The 22,639-nt window shown below is 41.9% G+C and overlaps 1 protein-coding gene across 1 annotated transcript in view; it reads right to left on the bottom strand.

Moving 5' to 3' along the window:
• MDFI (MyoD family inhibitor) overlaps nt 1–22,192 on the bottom strand; it is a 57,140-nt gene extending 34,948 nt beyond the window's left edge. Inside the window, exon 1 of the mRNA XM_060773070.2 lies at nt 21,173–22,192. Coding sequence (XP_060629053.2) covers nt 21,173–21,275 — 103 coding nt within the window. The 5' untranslated portion in view covers nt 21,276–22,192. The remainder of the gene's footprint in view (nt 1–21,172) is intronic.
• Nucleotides 22,193–22,639: the final 447 nt, after the last annotated feature.

Raw genomic sequence — 22,639 nt, 5'->3', positions numbered from 1 at the left:
CTAGAGAAGTGTTTTCTCAAGTAACAAAATTTAGCATTTTCAAAATATGTATTTTTCAAATTTCATAGGAGTCCTGTACCCCATCACTCGTGAAAGTGGAGGGACTTTTGTATATTAATTTGGTTCTGAATGAATTATCAATAGTGAAAGCTCTGGAGAGATTTCTGCTACTTTCAAACTAAGTCGCAATTTAAGTGAAAGTTGGGCGAAAAGCTCTAAATCAGATTACTAAAGTACTAAACAACATCAAACAATGGCAACTGAAGGCATCAAATCTCACAGTGGCCACTTATATACATGTAGTTATTCTTTGAGCATCCCTGCTGCTTCACATTATTTGCTATGGGGAAGGGTAAGGAACCAGAAGACACACATCTTGATGTAAAAACTGAAATCGGATTAATGGCCTGAAGGCATTCATGCCTCATATTGTTGTCTGAGGATACCTAATCCAGATGTGACATAATTTCAAAGTGATAATGAATTCAGAGTCAAACTAAATGATATGCGCAGCATGTTTTTAGAAGAGCTGTTCCCTCAAAGAGTGAAAAACATCTGTCATAGCATGTGGTTTTCCTTGGTTATGTAACTTGCATCTAGCATGCTTTCTTTTGTGATTTGTCTTTGAAAGACATGTAGAGGCTTAATTTGTCAGTGTGATTATGGAGGTTCACATCTCTAAGGATATCCTGCTGGCAAAAAGAAAAGGAGTTAATTGCAAATAATGTGCACTCCCTTAATATTTAGTTCAGAGAAACTTGAGTTCAGTCTGAAAAGGAGCAATTTCTATGCATCTAAGGATACTATAAAACACAATGTCCAAATTTGTATTTGCACCTTTGGTTTTTTCTTTATGCTCTTTTGTTAATTAGATGACTTATTCCCCTAATTAGGACATAGAATGGAATACAGTATGTACTAATAAGTGCAAAAACCAAATAGACAATCTCGGGCACAAAAATGCAAATAAATGCACTTTGTAGAGTTGACCCTCCACATTTGCACATTAATCATTCATGAATTTGATTATTTGGAGACTAAAGTATTTGCTGCCCTAATTGCAAATGAAAAAAATGTGTTCTCTCTAAACATTTCTATGTCTTCCAGTGCAATTCTATCATCAACATCCACCAGAAAGTCAACACAGAATCATGCTGGAGGACCTAGACATGTCTAGAGGAGTGTTCAAAAATAGTGTTCATGGCATTTATTTATATTTACAGGTTTTCAACTTTCACAAGAACCCTGTACCCTTAACCCCTACAAATATAGAAGGATAACTGTATTTTCCAACAGTTCATATAATAGGCTAGCTCATTATACTGAGCAATGCTGCCCACAACTCTTGCTGACGTCACATGGCCTTTCATCTTGACCCTTTCCTGCAGTCCAGTCATAGCCTGCTTGGAATTTACAAGGTCAAATGATGTGGCCAGATTATCTTCTCTGTGAGGAGAAGCAATAAAAACTCTTTAGTCACACTGAATTGGGAAAGATATATCCCAGGTGCTCTGAGTGGACCTGGAGGAGAACAGAAACTAAACTAAAGGTCATCTTATCCAAAAGCCACCCCTTCAAAAGGCCAGCTAATCTTGGTCTTTCTTGTCCTTCTAGAGATGAATATATCTAACTAGAATGTCATACTTTAGCAATGACACTTATTTTCCTACTGAGTCAATGGTTTTCTCTTCAAATCAGTATTCTCTCCCCCCCCCCCCCTCACATTCAACATGTTACCTGTATCTGAAAATACAACAGAGACCCTATATTCCCAGGGAATACATTTCAAGGTGTATGAACACACACATGGATGCCTGAAAATGTGAATAGCACACCTCCATTTTGACTATACTTGTCTGGAAGTATACCACAGAATTACACTGGAGGATCTAAAGAGACCAACAAACATTTCCTGGAGGGATCATTTTTGGGAGCATGGATAAGAAAAATTAAAGATATTGCATGGATATTTTCTTGCTCAGAAAGTATACAATTGGAAAAAACCGACCTTCTCCTGAAATGGAAAAAATATATGATGCAGAGCAGATTATTGACAGAAATTTATGTTATTGTTCAAATAAGAGATCACTTATCTGTAAGAGATCATCTGCACTGGACTCAGTTCTGCAGCTTGATTCTGAACACCTCTAAAGTCCAGCTTTCCAAAAATACTTTTAATAAAAATGCTTAGAGCCAGATGTTGTTGGACTGCAATTCCTAGCATCTCCCACTATTGGCTATGGTCACTATATTTGATGGAAACTGCAGTTCAGCAACATCTGAAGAGCTACCCTTTGCCTATTCTGATCCAGAGCATCTGAACCTTTCATGGTTTCATAGTAAGTTCTAGGATTGCTGAAAGCCCATCAGCATTGGAATCATTCTTGGTTTATTGTTGTTATTGTTACAGAGAAAAGTGAAAGTGGTGGGAAGGGGCCCATAATCCAGAGCTCCACTATTGTGAATACAGTAAAAACTAGTAGCATTACACAATTTGTGGGTCCTTTTTGCACCCAGAAATCTGTTTAGATTAGAACAAGGGAGACACTACACAGTCAAGGAATGAAAGAATGGAATACAGTTCATTCCTTAGATTAGAAGAATTCTTAAACTGATTCTTGGATAGGATTCAGTGGCTTTACAAACCAGGTACAGCCTTCTTCCACTTTATCTCCTCTATTTCCTTCAGGTTACAAGGAAAACTGTGCCTAAGTGCATGTTTCTGAAGACAGTATTTACAGCTTTCGTCTGATTCTCAAATGGATCTGTTAACTGCCCCACCACCTTCCAAAGTTAAGGAGGTGAACTGCCATATGCCAATCCAAAACAGAAAACGTGCAACAGCAGAATAAAAACATTCCTCATTTGATTACATATAGCAACAAATTTTTGGAACAGTTGTATCAACACAGATCTTAGGAAGCTTATGGCTGGAATAAGCACAGCCCAAAGCATGCCATGCATGTGGTTTTCCAGTTCTGGGAAAGATTGTAAAATGAGAATATGAAATTCAAAAATATCCAAATGGGATGCTGTTTGGTTTCTGCAACTAATAGAATCTAGTCAGGCAATTTCAAAGGAAATCTAATTAGAAATTTGTGCAAGAATGTAGTGCTTAAGCAGCAGGGAGCAAATCCCAGAAGGAGAACGTATTGTTTTGCTTTAAAATTGGAACTTTTGAAAAGGACAAAAGGTTGCTTATTGTTCCTTTGCCTTTCCCTCAGTTTGTTATTATTTTAAACATATGTCAGTATTTCACAATAGAAAACTAGAAAACTAGGCTCTAACCTTACAAAAACCAAAGCTTTGATACCTGGGTTGGACATCATTGGGCATATCAGGGCCAGGACAGAGATCCTATTGGAAATGTTGGAGAGGCACCTTTTATCAGGAGTCACATCTATAACTTGGGCTGTATCTATATGGCCAAAATCATGTGGACTCATCACTCAGTTGCTCTGGTGAGTCCACATTACACATGGGCCAAACACACAACACACCCACTACATTCAGTAAAGAAGAACATGGGATTTACTCCCAAGCTTCCAAGAAGCTCCAGAATAATCACGCAGTGTTGGAGGTGTGGACAGCTGGATCAGGTTAGATCAATCCCAATCTGCCATTCTCATGGTCCTAATGCTGCCTTTCTGCCAGTAAACACCTCACTCCGAGATACTTGCTGGAAATATTGCATTTCTGGTAATGTGCTGAGCCATGTTACTATAAATGCAATGTTATTGCTAAGCCTCTTGAAGAGAGCTGCTAGCTTATGGCAAGATGGCAGTTGTCCTGATATACCCTTGTGTGAAGAGTAAAATAAACCAATATACACCATACTATATGCAAAGAAATAAATAATATAAAAACAATTTGCTTTATGACTGCTGATGTACACATCCTCACTCACACTCTTCGTGGACCTATGGCTGGTTGTTAGAATAATCAATGGGTATCTGCTGTAGTGAAGAACATAACATTAGGATACTGCTTTGGAATTTGCAATGATGAAGTTTTAACAAAATTACTGTGTGCGTTTGTGGGGGTGGGAGGAAAAAGGAGATATTTCAGAATGGCAAAATGTGTGAGCCTGTTAAACAATAGTCCTTTGTTATATCCTCATTTTCAAATGAGAGATCTTAACATAAACGAGGACAATGGGGATAACACCAGAACTTGACTTCTTTTGAAAAATTAGTGCTGCATTTAAAAACTTCTACAGGCATATTCATAATTTGCAAGCTATTGTTACAAAAAGGTGGTTGTTTAAAAAGGAAGGTTAAAAATTAAATGGAGTAATGAATGTGGAGAAGAAATTAACAGATGAAAGGTGGAAACCCACCTTTACTAATGAGATAAGCTAATAAAACTGGCGTAACTAAAGAGAAAATAATTATAAAGTTTTATAGAAATTATACCCCAATCCTTGTTAAGAAAAGCAAATTCAATATGGGTTTACTAGATATATGTTGGCAGCATTTTAGATGAACTGCTGATGACCTGAGTACATGGTGAAGTCGGGAGATGATTCAGGGCCACTCGAAGGAAGAAGCAAAAATTAATAGAGATAAATCTTCACACTCATTACCTTTGACTTCAAGAAGGTTTTGGCTTGGATGTAGTAAAGATGATGCGCACAGTTACTAGTTTTAAGAATACAGTACAGTATGATACATACACCCTCCCAACCCCCATCCATGGGGGACACATTCCAAGACACACACATCATGGATATTTGAAACCATAGATAACTATGAACCCTATATTTGACTGTACTTCACCTGCAAGCATACCATAGAACACTGGAGGATTCTGAGAGACCGACAAACACTTTTGATAGGGATGTTTTTGGAGTGTGAGTACATGAAACTATGGAGAATGAATCCATGTCGAAGAGGTAGTCTATAGTGGCAAGACATCTGATAATCTCATCATACTCACTTAAAAAGCATCCTAGGGTGCTTTTACCCTGTCTTCTGGACAGAGACCCATGCCAGCCATCACACAATGTCATGTGACTTCTCACAGAGGCCCCACCCACAACCAAGGTGAAAGTGTTGCCGGAGGCTTCCCCCACAACATAGGAAGGCTTCCTGTGTTGTGCTTGCTCCATTGGAGCCAGCACAGATCCTCCATGGAAGGGCAATGCTTCCCCCATGTGATAGTAAAAGCATAACCAAAAGGGAGATACACATGGGGAGATAGAATTGCTTCACTACCCCTCTCTTTTCTCCCCGAAGCGAGACATTTCACCTGGCCTTTGTGATGAGGTCCATATTAGTTAGCTAGCAAACAGAAAACAGTGGAAAATTTAGGCAGAGGAACCTGAAGGGCTCACATCAAGGATAGCTTATCAATTTGGGAGGCCTTGTTTGCATATTATGCAAATTATATTCTCATTATGCAAATAATGTGATGAATCTTTCATATTTACTAATTTTTCACTCAAGATCCTCCCTTTCAAACTTGGTTGATGGACTAGAAACAGAAAGGGTGCACTTGCATATGTACCAGTACTTAGTGTACTGTTCAGAATATATTTATTTACCACCTTTTAACTACAATTTCCACTAAGAGGGCTCTTATGCCCTATTGCCCCCCTCCAAAAATGAGTCTGTTGTTGCTTATGAGGTTTGCTTATTATGGTTTGTGCTGTTTTATGCTATTTTAATACTTTATTGTTCTGTTTTTAACTGTATGTTGCTTTGGGCTTGGCCCCATGTAAGCCGCCCCAAGTCCCTCCAGGGAGATGGAGGTGGGGGGGGGGGGTAGAAAAATAAACATCTTCTTCTTCTTCTTCTTCTTCTTCTTCTTCTTCTTCTTCTTCTTCTTCTTCTTCTTCTTCTTCTTCTTCTATGCCTTTAACAGGAGATGCAGATATTCAGTACAGATTTCCCGGGAACAAGGATGTACCAAAGATACATGAAAAGGTTTTTAGCTGACTGGACTTATACTTAAGTCCAGTACAGACTTGCCACACGCCCATTAAAATAACCTTTGTCTCTGTCCGTATCTGTAAATGGGAGCAACCATACTAACCTGATTCAGTTTTCATGAGGTTAACTGAACTGCTGTAGTACCAATTGTCTTGTATGTTTAAAAACACCTTTAAAATTGTGTTATTCAGAGCCTAACTGAGTTAGGCAAAAGCTGCCTGAAGTGGCTGACTGCCAGGAATGGTGAAAAGCACAATTCCCCCTCCTGAAGGGCTTCTGTTGTTGGCTCACTTCCCTCCCTCTCTATATCATCCTTGCCATTGCCAGATAAAGCATCCCTGAGAAGTGACTATCCAAGCACTGTTGAAAGTTTCCAGCAAAGTAAAGCCCGCTGTCTATTAAGGTAGTCCGGTCCATGCTTGAACAGTCTGTATGACCAGGAAGTTCTTCTTAATAACCAGGCACATTGCTGGATCCAATGAGATTCCCTAATTGCAAAGTGGGTCCTTCAGAGAGAGTGCAACTCCACATAGAATAAGTGTATTCTCAAATCAGCTTTTCTACTGACCATCTGTACGTTTGTACTATATGAATTAGGTCTCAACTTGTAAGATGACATGCACTTCATCACTGCTCACAGGCACTGATTCAAGACGTTCACAACCTCCTTGGCATTCGTTGAAAAAGAAAGAATTGAATATCATCTGCATATTGCTGACAGACAAGTCCCAAATCCCAGATTAGTTTTTCTAGAGGTTTCATATGAATGATGAATCAGCACGGGAGAAAGAGCAGAAGCTTGGAACTTCCTAAGACAGTAGGTGGAGAGCTGAGCTATAATTCCTTCTCATGAAATATCCAAGCATGTATGTTGCAATGGATCAAAGCCACTGCAACATGTTAATTTGTAGCCCCCTACCACCAAGATTACCAGGAGGATTGCATGATCAATGATACTCAAATCTGCCATGTGATCTAGATCCATTCTCCTTGTCTAGCTACCACAGGTGGTCATCATTCAAAGTGAACGAATACTATGTCAGTCCCATAACAGGTCTAGCTTTCTTAGGAAGATGATTACTCAGATCATTCCCAAATTGGGCTTGGAAAAGAACTTCAGTTCGGAAAAGTTTTAAGTAATCATCGTGCTCCAAGAAACTGAAATTCAGTTCTGAATATATAAATACCATATTTCTCCTGTTGCTAGTAAGCATCCATTAGATTGACTAGACATTGCATCTCCATAAATGATACACACATGTTTACTTGGGAAAAAGCTGCACTGAGATATTTCTGAATGCTGCATTATAACTGTTTGGAGTTAAGCTACATCACAGTGAGTGAAAATAAGACTCCTGCTGGATCAGTCCAAAGATGACTGTTTATCTTGTCTCCCACCAGATCTCACAGGAAACAACATGTATGTAAGTAGGACATGAACACCATAACAATATCATGTTCAGATTCCCTTGCAAGTGGTATTTCTTTTGCCTCGATTCTGGAGTTACAATGTAGCCATCATGATAAGCAGCCATTGAAATCTTTTTAGAAAGTGTGACTTATGTCACGTAACACTGAACATGATTGAAGTCCACTGTGGAGTTTGACATTTCTTCAGATCCAAGTTAAAAGCTACCTTATACAGATAGAACAATGGTGTATCTATCAGAGTAGATACGATAACGGCTTTCTAATTTCTCATGAAATCCAAGACTGGATCCTGGTACTTACATATGAAAATCATGTACTCCATCACTGAGTTACATCGACTTGCTCTATTCTCATACAACATGCTTACTGTATGTGATCCAGAACTGTTCTATGCTTAGGTTTTGCCTTTTCTTTCTCTTTGCACTTCACATCTGCACAGGCTGCAACTACTGGCTCCAGCATAAATCTTTCCCTGAAAAGGGGACAGATTCCCTGTTTGCAATGACGCAACACACTTAGCCAGATGTTGTCTGGAAGACTCCATTTTTAAGGCAAGGGAAAACTACATCCCACAATGTCTAGAACAATCTCAGCTTCTCCTTTGTCACATTAATATTTTCCCAATTTTACCTGCCACAAACTCAAGCAGCAAAGCCCTAAAGTAAATCCTGGATGGACCTACAGCCAAATAACTGACACTTAAAATTATGGTTTTAATATATCAAGGAAGGGTCCTCACATGGAGAGAGCTGAGCATTTAGACAGAACAATGGCGTGATTGGAGGCCACATCAGCATTTCATTTGGCTGGAAAGGCTGAAATCCAAGTGAAGCATCAGTTGAAGAATCTCGTGAAAGATGCATTGTTTGGAAGCGTCCAAGGGGGATGGGCAGCCCAGCTAAGTCTGGATTTGGACACAAAATTGCTTTCAATCCCATGTATTACCTCAGGGCAAACTAGCTGAGAGTGGTTAGAAAGCTGCTCTGTGTGTCTATAACAAGTTAGTGCTCCCTCCCTCACCCCTCAACTCCATTAATGCAGTGTGGAGAAGCCGCAGAGCCATTGGCTCCAGCAGGAAAATAGGGAAGGAGAGGCAGGAAAGCAGCCAAGGAAGAAAATTCCATGGGCCAATTTTATTTGTATTTATTTTTATTTATTTCTGAAGTACATGGCTTCTTGAGGAAACACGCTCACCTCACAGTGTAGTCCACAGAAGCTCTTGAGCTCTAAACAGAATGCAAAGTGGAAGAAAAAGATGGCGGGGAGGGGGAGAGAAAGCGAGTGCTGGAAAAAGACAAAAGGAAGGCAACAGAGGCTATATAATATACATAATGTGTGCCAGAGAGCTCCTATGAGGCAGAACATATGGCATATCCAAAGTTTTATCTACCTGTGCAAACTTGCTGAGTTTGTTTTGAGTATCCTTTGGTTTCCATAGTTGGGAGAACAATTAATCCCCTTCTAGTGGTTCTATTTTAGAAGAATGGTATTTTCTCAACCTTTTCCATATACAAACTGCAGAAGAGGCAGCATAACAGATCTTCTTGATTTCATCTTGTCATCATATACTGGCTCCACTCCTAACTTTCATGCATCCTATAGAACCTTTCAAAGAGGGGACTATTCATTTATGTGCATGTATAAGCTTTCTGCATTATCAGACTCCTTTACCATCAGCATTTCACATTGCATGAAAAACTTATGTGCGTAAACCTACATCATTGATTCCTTTCAAAATATTGCACAGAATGCAAGCAATATTGAGGAAGCCTACTCCAGAATTATTAGAGAAGCAGGTAAAATATCCACCAACTAACAAACAAATGAGTAAACCAGCTCTCTATAGTCCCTGTCTTGTTCAATCTACAACTCCTACAATTTCATTCCCCAAATATTCTGGGTAAAGTGCTGCCACCATTACATCTGGAGACTAATAATCTTAGATGTTGAGGGGGCTTCCAGACAGCCATAAAACCAGTGCCAAAATGGGTTAAAGTAACCCACTTTGGTGAGGGTTCAAGTCCCCACTCTCCAACCCAAACCCAGGCTTTCCTGAGAGGAGGCTCCATGCCACCCTGAGTCATGAAGCCACCCGGAAGTCCACGATTTACCCCCTAAAACTTACTTTAAAAGGTCCCTGACCATCATTAAGCCTCTCCTCATGTCCTCCTGGCACCGGAGGAGATGGGAGGGTGAGAAGGACCCCCTCCCGGTCTCCTCACATGTAATTTTCCCATGCCAGGAGAGGCTTCATGGTGGTCAGGAACCTTTTTGGTAAGTTTGAGGTGGCTGAAAGAGAGTGGGGACCCCCCCCCCACACACACACACACCTTTGGGCTCCAGGAATCCAAAAGCTGCAGGATGGCTGTGGGGACTCACCCTTGGTAATACGGAATATGGCCCTGGAAGTCAGTTCCCACACAGCCAATACCTCATTAGACATGCACCTTCCAGGAAGGCCCAGATCAAATGAAGTATTTAATTAATTCAGAATAAACCAAAGAAACCTTGGCTTATTCCTAATTAATTTGTTTTTTACCGGAGGCGTCGTTTGGTCGCCTCTGGTAAAAACTGAGACAGGTCCTGTATTTTGAGCCTGCCTGGATGGCCCTGAGTCTCAATAAACTGTTCCCCTTCAGTGGAAATTCATGAAGTGACTATAAGAGACAGCTGACTATACAGGATAACAACCAGGACAGAGTGAGCAAACTGTGGATCACCAACTAGTGTTGTACTACATTCCCACCATCTGTGAAAATGGACTGTGCTGTTCCATGACACCAAGGGTGAGTCCCCACAGCCATCCTACAGCTTTTGGGCTCCTGGAAGCTCCTGGAATTGTATTTTAGCAACATTAGAAGGTTACCTATGCTTTAGCAAGGAGCAGTCACCTACATATCAAAAAAGCTAATAAGAACACTTGCCCGTGGCTGATGCAGACAAAGAGCTCTAAATTCTGTATCACTTAAGTTCCGCATCAAAGGGTGTGGAGTTGAAGGGAAACTTAGTATACCACTTGCAATTTTTGGCTTGCCAAGCAGAGTGTTTCTAACAAAGCTGCTCAGATTTAAAAAATTTAAAACTATGATACTATGGAGTACTCATATCTCAGCTTTTGTTCAGCACAGAAATACTTCTAAAGGACAATGCAGTCAACTTCTATTTCTCACTTTTGACTAGATGTACATTCTCTTATTAGTCCCAACTAAAATGAACCCATTGAATCAACGAAACTTAAAAAGATCTTTACTCACCAAGTTCTCATTCATTCAATGGGTCTATGCTGGCTGGGACTGAGAACTGGATTTAGGTCTGAGTGTTATCACGATGGCATCAACATTTCTCTTATTATAATGAAGATGCAAACAAGGCATTTTTAAAAGTTTGCCAAATATAGTCTTTGGCGCTGATGTATAAATCTAGATTGACACTGGCTCTCTAGTCAGTTTATGGACTGATCTGGCTATAACTATCACTCAGGAAGCTTAATAAACTACAGTTTTCAAATACCTGAATAATGGTTATACCAGGAACAGGCCATTTACTGATCACAAATATATTGCAGTTTATGAAGCCATGAATGACACCTAGACCTAAGCATTGTTCTGCCTTTTGCTTGTATTAAGCCACAATTTCCCCATTCAGATCTAATGGGAGCCTCTGGCTTAAAATAAGCCAGGATCTTTGGCTTATTAAAGCTGTCTTAAAGCTGACATGAAAACTGAGTATGGAAAGAGAAGCTTGAGGGAGAACAACAGTCCAACCAAGTCACTGTTTTCTTCTCAAAATTTTCAAGTGTCTTGCACAACAAGACTTGAATTCATTTCTAGATATAATTTTCAAACAATAAGGCAATATTTGCCAAAAATGCAGCTTTCTTCAGTGGAAGATTTATGAAGGAATTGCTACCATCTGTCCTTGAAATGAACTGACTAGTGAAAGCAGACCAATGGGTATTTGTATAGCATTTTGGGTCATACTCAGTTTCTCACAAACATTATCTCATTAACATTTACAACAATCTCTGCAAGTTACTATTATCTCATATTAAATACCAGAAGATTTTGACTTCAGGGCTGAAATGAGACAACAATACTCTCAGCTAATGCAGTGTACCTTGCACTACATTTAATATAAAATGCAGTCTCTTAGTTCAGAACAAGTACTGTACAATTGCCTCTTCTATGACAAAATATTTGAACAGACTGGGAAACGGTGCAACAAGCTCTGCACATCAGATTTTTAGACTCTCTAATAATCAGTGAATCAACTGTTGTAGTGTTCACTAGGAGACATTTATGGAGACTGTGAGACAGATTTGGCCAGCACACACAAATGCTGATGAACTTGCACTATAGAAGAATGTATGCTCTTCTGGTTCATATCATTCTGACAGGATGCATGCACACATGTATGCACATTTCCCTTAAGGTACTGCTCTAGCCTCCATATGTACTTCAAAATAGCTTCCTAAAGCATGAATAAATTAGGACTCCAAGTAATCTCCATTTTGTTGAGTTAAACAGTTGCATTGCCAAGAAATACAGCTCTTATAACAATGATCACAGAAGCCATCACCTCATTATTGGTACAGCAACAGCTGGTCTAGAAAACTTCTTTGTTTCTCTGTATGCATAACTATTTTGATGGAAAACTTAAATCAAATAAAATGGCTGATTTCAGACATAAAACTAAAACTTTGTTTAGTACCATAACTGAGTCTGTGCATCCCTCTCTTTTCACTGTGGCATCAAAAAGGCCTCAAAGATTTTCAACATTTCTAATGAACCACGATAACTAGCAAATAGAGGGAGACAATGTGGAGGCAGTGACAGACTTGTATTTCTAGGAGTGAAGATTACTTCAGTTGCAGACTGCAGTCAGGAAATCAGAAGACATTTATTTCTTGGGAGGAGAGCAATGACCAATCTCGATAAAATAGTGAAGAGTAGAGACATCACACTGGCAACCAAGATCTGCATAGTTAAAGTAATGGTATTCCCCACAGTAACCTATGGATGTGAGAGCTGGACCATAGGGAAGGCTGAGCGAAGGAAGATAGACACCTTTGAACTGTGGTGTTGGAGGAAAATTCTGAGAATGCCTTGGACCACAAGATAACTGAAACAGTCCATACTCCAGGAAATAATGCCCAACCTCTCAATGGAGGGAAGGATATTAGAGGCAAAGATGAAGTACTTTGGTCACATAATGAGAAGACAAGAAAGCTTGGAGAAGATAATGATGCTGGGGAAAATGAAAGGGAAAAGGAAGAGGTGCCAACCAAGAGGAAGATGGATGGATGGTATCCTTGAAGTGACTGAAGGAGCTGGGTGTGGTGATGGCTGGGTGTGGTGACGGCTGATATGGAGCTCTGGCATGGGCTGGTCCATGAGGCCACGAAGAGTCGGAAGTGACTGAACGAATAAACAACAACAAGATGAACCATGGTTTGATATTATGTCAGATTCACATGCACAGTAAATTGTGGTTAGTTTAAACTATATTTTATGAGAGTTAGCTCAGTTTAAATAATGGTTTATGCTTCTGGCTTATTCGGAGAAACCATAGTTTCCATTGTTTCACATATACAGGCAATCCCTGAGTTACAAACATCCAACTTACAAACGACTCTGACCTCATCACATTGAAGTTCAAAAAGCAGGTAATAATGGGGGGGGGGGGGTGGGAATTTGCCAGGCAGAGTAGCGAATCCAGTGGGCAGTAGGGGAAACTGTTGCCATGCCCAACATCACTCGCATCACTGCTTTCCTCATCTCACAGGGTATTGCCACCCAGCTTACCTTCATTTTTCTTTGATTTTAAATGTAATATATTGCATATGTATATTGTAAACAGCTCTGAGCCTTCGGGGAATGGCGGTATACAAAATTGATAAATAAATAAATAAATAAATAAATAAATAAATAAATAAATAAATGCTGCCTGGTTCTTGTCAATGAGGACACGGGAAGCCTCCTGTGAACTCTGGGCAGCACCCTAGGACACCATCAGGACACCGAAAAGATGGAGACCCACCAGAAGTAGCTATGCGTTGTCTGATGGGACCTGGGACGCTCCTTCCACCAAGCATCCTGGAAGTGTCCTAGGACACTGAAAAGTACAATGTGATGAGGTCTATAGTTAAGAATGGAGGTGAAACAACAGAAAGTGAGAAAAATCCACCCTTAGGAGGGAAAATTCATTCCTGAAAGAGTTATCATGGGGCAAAGGTGAGGCTTTCTAACCAATCTTTTCATAATGCAATTATCACAGGGATAGGATGTGAGGTGAAATCTGAACAGGTGAACTGACAGCAAAACAAACACTTCAGAAAACAAAATAAAACAAACCCTTCCCTATGCAATCAAGAGCTAATACTCTCTCTCTCTGTGTGTGTGTGTGTATAGGGCTGAAATTGCACTTTAAAATGTACCTGGTCTGACTTACATATAAATTCAGCTTAAGAACAAACCTATATAACCTATTTTGTTTGTAACTTGGGGACTGCCAGTGCCTGTAATCACAACATATGAGTTTCATAGCTAGGGAAAATGTGGGATATACATTAGAAACATAATAACAATACTTTGCGGTTACATCTGAAATACTTCAATGATAATTAGGAACATATGAAACTGTCCTGTAGGAAATCATAGTACTGGTCATTCTGGCAAACACTATAAACATTGAATGAGCCATATAGCCTGTCCAAATATTTCCTAATCTTACCAGGAGATTTCAGAGATTGAATTTCTGGTCCTTGCATGCAAAGCATGTCTTCTGCCACTGACCCTTCATGTGATTTGATTTTCACACATAATCTGGAATCCTGTTTTGTTTTTTTTTTAACTGAAATTAATGTCTTGAGATCCCAACTGAAGAATACCCTAGAATCATACTGGAAGACATAGCAATGCCCAGAGAAGTGTTCTCTCTAGACTTTAATAACCTGAAGCTGACCAAGAAACACACTGGATGCCTCAAGAGAACACTTCTATAGGCATCACTAGGTCTTCCAGCATGATTCAATTGTATTCAAAGCTTTTTGGGGTTAACTGAAACTGTATTCAATAGACTTGCATTGTAAGCAGCCCTATTATATGTACAGCTAAAGATCATTTAATATGAGAACAATGCCTTTCTGAAAAATCTGATCTCAACATGTTCAAAACAATAGTTCTCCAAGGAAAAATAGTATTAGATTATAATCACCAAATGCAGCTGCAAACTGTATTCTCATGCATGAGACCTATATCAGCCATGAACTCTTCTTAGATGATTTGTATTTATACATAAACTCTGGAGGTGATTATTATTAGGTCAGAATTGTTATCTGAAACTAATGATCACCACAAGGTTGTGTGTATGTTGCAATCCATGGAAGTGCTGAAAACCTTAGAGAATTCAACTTTTTAAACTATTTCTTGAGGTCTTCTTTTTTGAAGTCACTTTCTTATGGTTTGCATTTTATTGTTGCAGAAATATGCTTGGTAGGGTAAGAAGCAACTGGGGAAATCTCAGAAGTCAGAAGAATTGCCAAATAAAATTTCCAGTAGTCACATGATAAGGCATAGGTTCCCAGTATAACTTTTTGTTCCTCTCCCGGACTAACAAAAACAGCATCAACAATATATGCCTAAGAGGAATGCAGTATTCTGTGATGTAAGATGCTGTCCTTTGAGTTACCTAAATGAAGTCCATAACTTTGAAATGATACAATATCTGGTACTAGGGGTGTGCAAATCCGCTTTGTTTTCATTCTGTTTTCATTTTGAATTTTGGGTGTCTCCTGTTCTGTTTTCAGAAAGATTTGGGAGATTAGAAGGGGGGGCATTCAGATTCATAATTTGGAACCCTGAGTTCAGTTTCTGTTTGGGGAAGAATCTACTCAAAAACAGAACAGAGGAGGGGGACACTCAAAAACAGAATGAAAGCAATACGGAATTCTCTGCCATTTTGCACACCCCTATCTGATACCTTTAAAGTGTACAGCATTTGTAAAACAATGTAACAGTTAGTAACATTTTAATTTTTTTAAGTGTAACAAATAAGAGTAGCTAATTGCCATTCATCATCACTTTGGGGGAGGGAATGCTTTGGGGAGTTTACCTTCAATTTTAGATCATTTTCTCACTTTTAGAATTATGAAAGTCCTGGATGGCAGGGGATTGGGCTGGATGACCCTTGTGGTCTCTTTCAACTCTATGAGTGTATGATTCTAAAAGAACTGAAATGGAAGAAAAAGTGAATAGGAATGTAATAAACTCATAATACATATTTGCAACAGTAACTGTCAGGATGTAAATCCCCATCCATTTTATTCTTTAATTGAAAGATAAATTATCTCAAAAATATTTTCCCTACTGGTCAAGATCAGTTTTTCCTTTCTGGATTTTCTGCAGGAATACGTGTTTCGCACACACACAACCCCCCCCCCCTTTTTTTTTTTGCAAACAAGTCTGTGGATGGAAACTTGTTGGGCACATGCAATTGTTTTATGAAGTTTCCAGCCAGATGTGCTTTATGCGTGCCTGTCTTTTTACATTCATTACACAATGAACTATCTGGTGGTTCTTTGTGCAATATCTTCCCACTATCCCTGGCTGGAAGTTTGCTGTTTAGAAAGGCAGGCATGCTCTGCCTCAGTCATTCAGTGGCCAAGACTTCTCTTGATGGGTTCCCAGAGAATTTGACTGCCACAAAGAAAAATTAGCAGCTTCCCTCCTTTGGAACTCCAGCAAATATACTGAAGGACTGGGAATGAGATGGGTTTTCTCTGGCTGCAGTTGGATACTTCCCAGGCACCCATCCCTCTGCCTATGACATGACTAGGGAGCAGAGGACTTCCTTTTCATGCTAGCTTGTGAATTAAGGTACTGTGTAGAACTGCACAGATATGAGATGCAAGACATGATAGTGAAAAAGAAAAAAAATCTTGTATGGGGAAGGTGAACATGAGAATCAATTGTACACTTGTGACCAAATACAGATGATGCTTTTCTCTCTCCCAGCACCCCATCTGTATACTTCAAAGAATTCCCCTCAAAGAGAGAAATGCCTCAAGCCAACACTGGGGAATATGGAGACTTCTAGATACAGTTAGATGATGGGTTGTTGTAGGTTTATTCGGGCTGTATGGCCATGGTCTAGAGGCATTCTGTCCTGACGTTTCGCCTGCACTTTGGCAAGCATCCTCAGAGGTAGTGAGGTGTTAGATGATGATTTCCATGGCTTGTGGTGTATGCAAAAATGCACTGTTGTCTTGTTTTTTCTCTATTTAGTGGAGACGTGACAGTACTTTTCAAAATAAAGTCGTGAAATGCAAAAATGGTGTACCATTTCGCAGAGAGGACAAAACATTTGTGAGTATTCACTACATCCCAAGTTAACAGTAACAAGCTCATCCAATTACATATTGAATTCAATTTTAAGTAACTTTCTGGAGGTTGTCAGATGTACTTTATTCTACCATGCTGTAAACTGCCTTGAATCCTGTGGGGTATAAATTAAATAAGTAAGAGTATTTATCATAGTCCACAGCTGGACTCATCTGCCAACTCTTAGCATGCTGAGGAATGATTTGGACAACCCATTAGTCAATTAGACTACACCAATGTACTTTGTGTGAGGCTGCCCTTGAAAAGGGGTTGCAAGCTGCAAACTCCAAAATCCAACAGTCACTTTTGCAATTATTGTGGATTTTATGTGGGTTTTATGGTAAACCACTTTGAGATTTTAAGATAAAGGGCAAGATATAAATATTTTACTAAACACATATCTCAAAATAATGTATTTTAAGACTGGGCCAGACCCTTTAGATACTGTTAGACTTGTCTCCCATGTGTTGTTGAAGGCATTAATGGTTGGAATCACTGGGTCGCTGTAAATTTTTTGGGCTATATTGCCATGTTCCAGAAGCATTCTCTCCTGACATTTCACCTGCATGTGAGGTCTGTCAGAGGTTGTCAGACCTCACAATCTCTTAGGATGCTTGCCATAGATGCATGTGAAATATCAGGAGAGAATGCTTCTGGAACATGGCCCTATAGCCTGAAAAACTTAAAGCAATCCAATGATCTCCCATGATTCTTCACTGCTGACTAGGGACTGTTGCATTTCAACATTGTTTATAAAGCTGCATGTTTCCCATTTCTATTTAAGTAATTATTCAGAAATTGATCCAAATGGCCACCATGCTCATAGATGTCCCTTTCCCCCTTCTGAATAAAACGTGATTTGATTGATGTACCATGAGGTTTCTAAATGAAGAAAATCAGTCAACCTGCATGTTATGAGTGTGAGAAGCCATAGGAGGGGACTCTATGAAGAGTGCCTTCCCTCCCTCTATGGCTTTGTCATAGCACAGTGAAACAGAGTGAAATTTAGGTTCTAGCAGTCATGTAATCACACACACACAATATTAAAGTCCTGATTTTTCACTGCGGGATGACATTGGAGGGTAAAGCGCTCCCTAGAAATGGGGCATAAAGATTATATACTTCCACCCAATCAGTAAAGAGCAGGGTAGACAGGCCCAGGACAGGCCTCAAGGCTGGAGGAAGATTTGAACGTAGGCCTCTGAGGTCTTAAGAGTCAGATCCCATCTCACCTTGGAAGTTAAGCAGTATGAGTAGTTGGTTGGGAGACAGGAAGATGCTGTAGGATTTATTTATTTATTTATTTTACCACACTTGTACCCTGCCCTTCTCACCCCAAAGGGGACTCAGGGTGGCCTTGCAAAGGCAACGATTTGATGCCACATATACTTATACATATTGATAAATAAACAAATGCATTAAAATCCAAACCAATTAAAACATAAAGATTAAAACATCAATTAAAATCACACAATCCAGGTCATATTCCAGGGCCAATCCGAGTTGTCATTATATTAATTTACAGTCTCTTATTGCACGGTTCCCATTTACTGACCAAAAGATTAGTCCCAAAGCTATGTATTTAGTTTTTCCCCTGAAGGTCAGGAGGGAAAGGACCGATCTAATTTCACTGGGGAGGGAGTTCCATAGACAAGGCCCTGTCTCTCGTTCCCACCAATTGTGTTTGCAAGAGGGGTGGAATTGAGAGCAGGGCCTCCCTCGATTATCTTAATCTCTGAGGTGGATCATAGAGGGGGATACATTCAGACAGGTAAGCTGTGCCGAAACTGTTTAGGGCTTTATAGGCTAAAGCCAGCACTTTGAATTGTGCTCAGTAGCTGATGGGCAGCCAGTGGAGCTGGTCCAACAAGAGGGTTGTATTCTCCATGTATGCTGCTTTGGTGAGCGATCTGGATGCTACCCTTTGGACCACTTGAAGCTACTGAACAGTCTTCAAAGGCAACCCCACATGGAACACATTGCAGCAGTCTATTCGGGATGTAACTAGAGCATGGACCACCATGGCCAAGTCTGACTATCAGAGGAAAGAACTGGCAAAACCACCCCTGAATATTTTTTGCTCCAGGAAACACTTTAAAATCATGGAGTCACTATAAATTGAGAGGCTACTTAAAGGCATACACACAGTATCATCACATGGATGCTTGGTTCCTTTTGATACCAGTCATCAGGAAGCATAAGTGTGGCTGAGCACATTCCCTACTGATGTGGATCCCAACTTTGGTCTTTCCAGGTACTCATGACTTCAGCTTTGCCAACTTGACAAACTGTCAGGAATTCCAAAACACTTGGAGGACCTAAAGAGGTTGCTCCGATCCAGCAAGGCTATTATCTTTCTCATGACAGTTGACTAAACAGATTTAGGGCATTGCAGAGGTGGCACTGCATACTACAAAGAGCCCAAACTACAATCTAGGAAGTCTTGAGTAAAGCTTAAATCTCCACCTACTATGAATTCAACAGGAGACCAGCCAATCCTTTTAAAAAAGCCCTTTGAGGAGATCCAAGTTATCCATTCAGCCATGAAACTCACCAGGGTGTTTGCTCATTGCTCCTTTAAAGAGCCACACCTTGATGGTACCATATAAATAAATACCATGTGCATTGAGAGTTTGAAGTAATTTGGAAAAGTACTACATAAAATTGGAATGTGTTGTTTACTTTGGAGAGAGCTGGCCATAAGCAGGCTTTGAAAAATGACCCTCCATCTTGAATAACTTAAGACTTGACTGCTGTATTGTATGGCGCAAAAGCCTTGAGACACAAGGCCAAGCTCTGCCCCCTCCTCCTCAACCAACTCTTGTTGCTCCTGACTCCGTGTTTTGGTGCCAGGAAGGGGTATCTCCCAAAGAAGCCCTCTCCCCCAATTCAGTTGGCTGCCAAGGCAAGGCAATGGGATGCTGGAATGCACCCTCCAGACCTCCATCCCACCCCAGTTCCACAGCCTGGAGCAAGATCTGCTCAAAGGATTATATGGAACAAAGAAGAAAGCAAGTCTTTCCTGGCTGCAGCGAGGTCTAGAGGATGTTATTAAATTTCATGGGATCGGGACTGGGAGGGTAGGGAGGCAAGGAGAAGTCGAAATCCCACAAGAGATTGGCCCACAGCCAAGAGCACACGACGCCTGAAGTCAAGAGTTGGGGGGAAGAGAGAAAAAAGTTCCTTGAGAGAAGCTCAGCTCCCTTCGTGGCGCGCACCCAGGGCTTGGCAAGCCTGGCTTGGGGGCCCAACGCGACCCCCAGAATCCCCGGATGGCCTGTCTGGAGGGAGACAGCCCCCTTTCCCCTGAAAAGGAACTTCTCCCAAGCTCTCCGCTTAAAGCCCCATTCACTCCTTCGCAATGCCTGCAACAAAGATCAGGTAGAAACTTCGCAGGCAAGTCCTCTTTCCTCCCCGCCCCTCGGAAAGTCTTCCCGTCCTGCCAAAAAGGATGGCCTTGGAGAGCAAAGGAAATGGTGGGCTTCGTCTTGGAATGGGAGGCGGGGGGCAGGAAGGTTGGAGAGGGAAGGAGGCAGAGCGAGAGAAAGGGATGGAGAGAGAGAGAGAGAGAGAGAGAGAGAGAGAGAGAGACCCTTTGGCACACAGCAGCCCCGGCAAACGTGATCTGTGGAAGGGCCTTCGCCTCTCCAAGGAACAGATAGTTTCACATCCTACTCAGGGGAGAGCCAAAGCAGTGGAGCTGGAGATCGTAGGTTTGGGGTGTGTGTGTGTGTGTGTGTGGGGGGGGGGGGGGTTACAACCATTTGTGTGTGTGCGCGCGCGCGTGTGCGGAAAGCCAGAGAGCGAAGTTTCCAAAACACAAATGTTGGGCCATGGCTTGAGCTGAAGAAGGGAGACATCAAAGCCCCTCGGTAAATGTTTGTAACTTTATGCTATACCAGGAAGATGCAGTGAGTGTGCGTGTGTGTGTGTGTGTGTGTGTGTGTGTGAGAGAGAGAGAGAGAGAGAGAGAGAGGGAAGTTTCCAAAACACAAATGCTGGGCCATGACTTGAGCTGAAGAATGAAGAAATCAAAGCCCCTCGGTAAATGTTTGTAACTTTCTGCTGTACCAGACAGACGCAGTGTGTGTGTGTGTGTGTGTTAGAGAGAGAGAGCGAGAGAGGATGTACGTAGAGTAGATACACACGAGCACAATGAGAGCCAGCTGGCGCAGAGGTTTCCGAAGCCTTTCAAAAACTTCAGACACACACGCGAAGTTCCGACCAGAGGGAGGGAGAGCAGAAGAGTCAGGGGAAGAGGTCCTTCTTCTTTGTGCCTATCTAGATCTGGGCCCCAAGCACACGCGTACACATCCATAAACAAAACACACTCAGGGGGAGGTTGTTCTTTACGCAGCGAAGGCTCTGCAAGGCGCAGACCCTGACGCAGAAGTGCCCTTTGCGCTTCGGGCGCGCTTCGCTCCTTACCTGTGGCTCTGGGCGCCGGGTCTTCTCCTCCTGCTCCCGGGGGCTCTCCATGGGGCGGGTGGGCGGCCGGGCTTTGGGGCTGGGTCCTGCTCACCTGGGACATGGGGCCGAGCCCTGCTGGAGACGCCGCCGCTGCCACAAAGCGCAAAGCCAGGCGCCGAGGGAAGCGGGGCAGAGGGACGGAGGCAGGAGGCGCGCATTGAAGACGCCCCCTCCGCCGCCGCCGGCCCACAAGGCGCTCTCTCCTGGGGTTGGGGAGGTGGTGGTGGGGGGGCTTGAATCAGCCTTTGAGGGGGGGAGCAGCCCCCGACTGGCTCCAAGGCAGCCCTCCCTCTCCGCGCAAACTACGAAGGAATTCCAGCTTGGCCACCAAAACTCCTGGAGCGGAGACACCTTTCTCGCCTCTTGGAGAAATCGGCAGCACCACCTCTCTCTCTCTCTCTCAATTCCTTCCCCTCCGACACAGAGACTCTCTCCCTCTTTTTGGAGGAAAAGGAATCAATGTGGGAGAGGACTTCCTTCGGGGCGACTCTTTCACCGCGCTCCCACAAGTGTCATCTTACTGTTTTACTCGGTGCCAAACAATGTCTCCTCTCCGCTAGGTTTCCGTCCTCTTGGCTTTAAACTGAGGTGCAAAGTCAACAACTCCCCTCAGCTTCGCCACGCGGACCCCACTTCTGCTCGGGTTCCAGCTCTTTAGGGCATGTCCTCCATCAAGTCCCCCTCCCTGAAGAGGCGCAAGAGGAGCTTATCTCTTTCTGGCTCGCTCTTTGTGGCAAAGTTTGGTCACAACTGGAGAAGTTTCTGCCTCTCTCTCTCTCTCTCTCTCTCTCTCTCTCTCTCTCCCTCCCCCCCCCCCCCCCCCCCCCCGTGAGTTCAGCCTCCAGGCTCTGAGGCAGGAAATTGCATTCCGGCCTCGATTACTCCGTTTCCTTGATGCAAAGAGATATTTGGAGTTCAGGCAACCTAGAATAAGTTGTTGGCGCTCATCTCTCTGTGTGAGTGCTTTAGACGACAAAAGTAAACACATGCTCGGGAGCGCGCGCACGCACGGAGGCACGCACGCGCCAAAAAACAATCCCACAAACCCAAACTCAAGAAAATGGAAGCCGAGGGGAAGGGGAGGGGGAATCAGACGCGGACCGAAGCCCAGTTACATTACAGTTAGCTCAACGGAAATGGCCTCTCCAAACCTGTACCGTGTCTGTTCTAAAAAGTCGTTTGCACCTACAGTCTCAGAACGCAACAAAAGTCGAGTCAATGCGATGCTGTCCCATTAGAAGACAGTTTTTAAGATGTGCGAAGAAGGTAAAGACTTTCAAGAGACGTGCTGTCAGTGGCATCTATATGGGGGGAAGGGCATACCACTTTGGGGGACACCTTCAGAGGGGATGGCAAGAAAATGACTCATCTCTTAAATATGTTTATAGAATTTCAGTAAGAATTGGTTATTCTTAATACCAAATA

Source organism: Anolis sagrei, chromosome 4 (assembly GCF_037176765.1).
Source record: "Anolis sagrei isolate rAnoSag1 chromosome 4, rAnoSag1.mat, whole genome shotgun sequence".
NCBI classification, from domain to species: domain Eukaryota; kingdom Metazoa; phylum Chordata; class Lepidosauria; order Squamata; family Dactyloidae; genus Anolis; species Anolis sagrei.
Note: the sequence above shows the minus strand (reverse complement) of the source record. Positions and strands in the feature narration are given on the sequence as shown.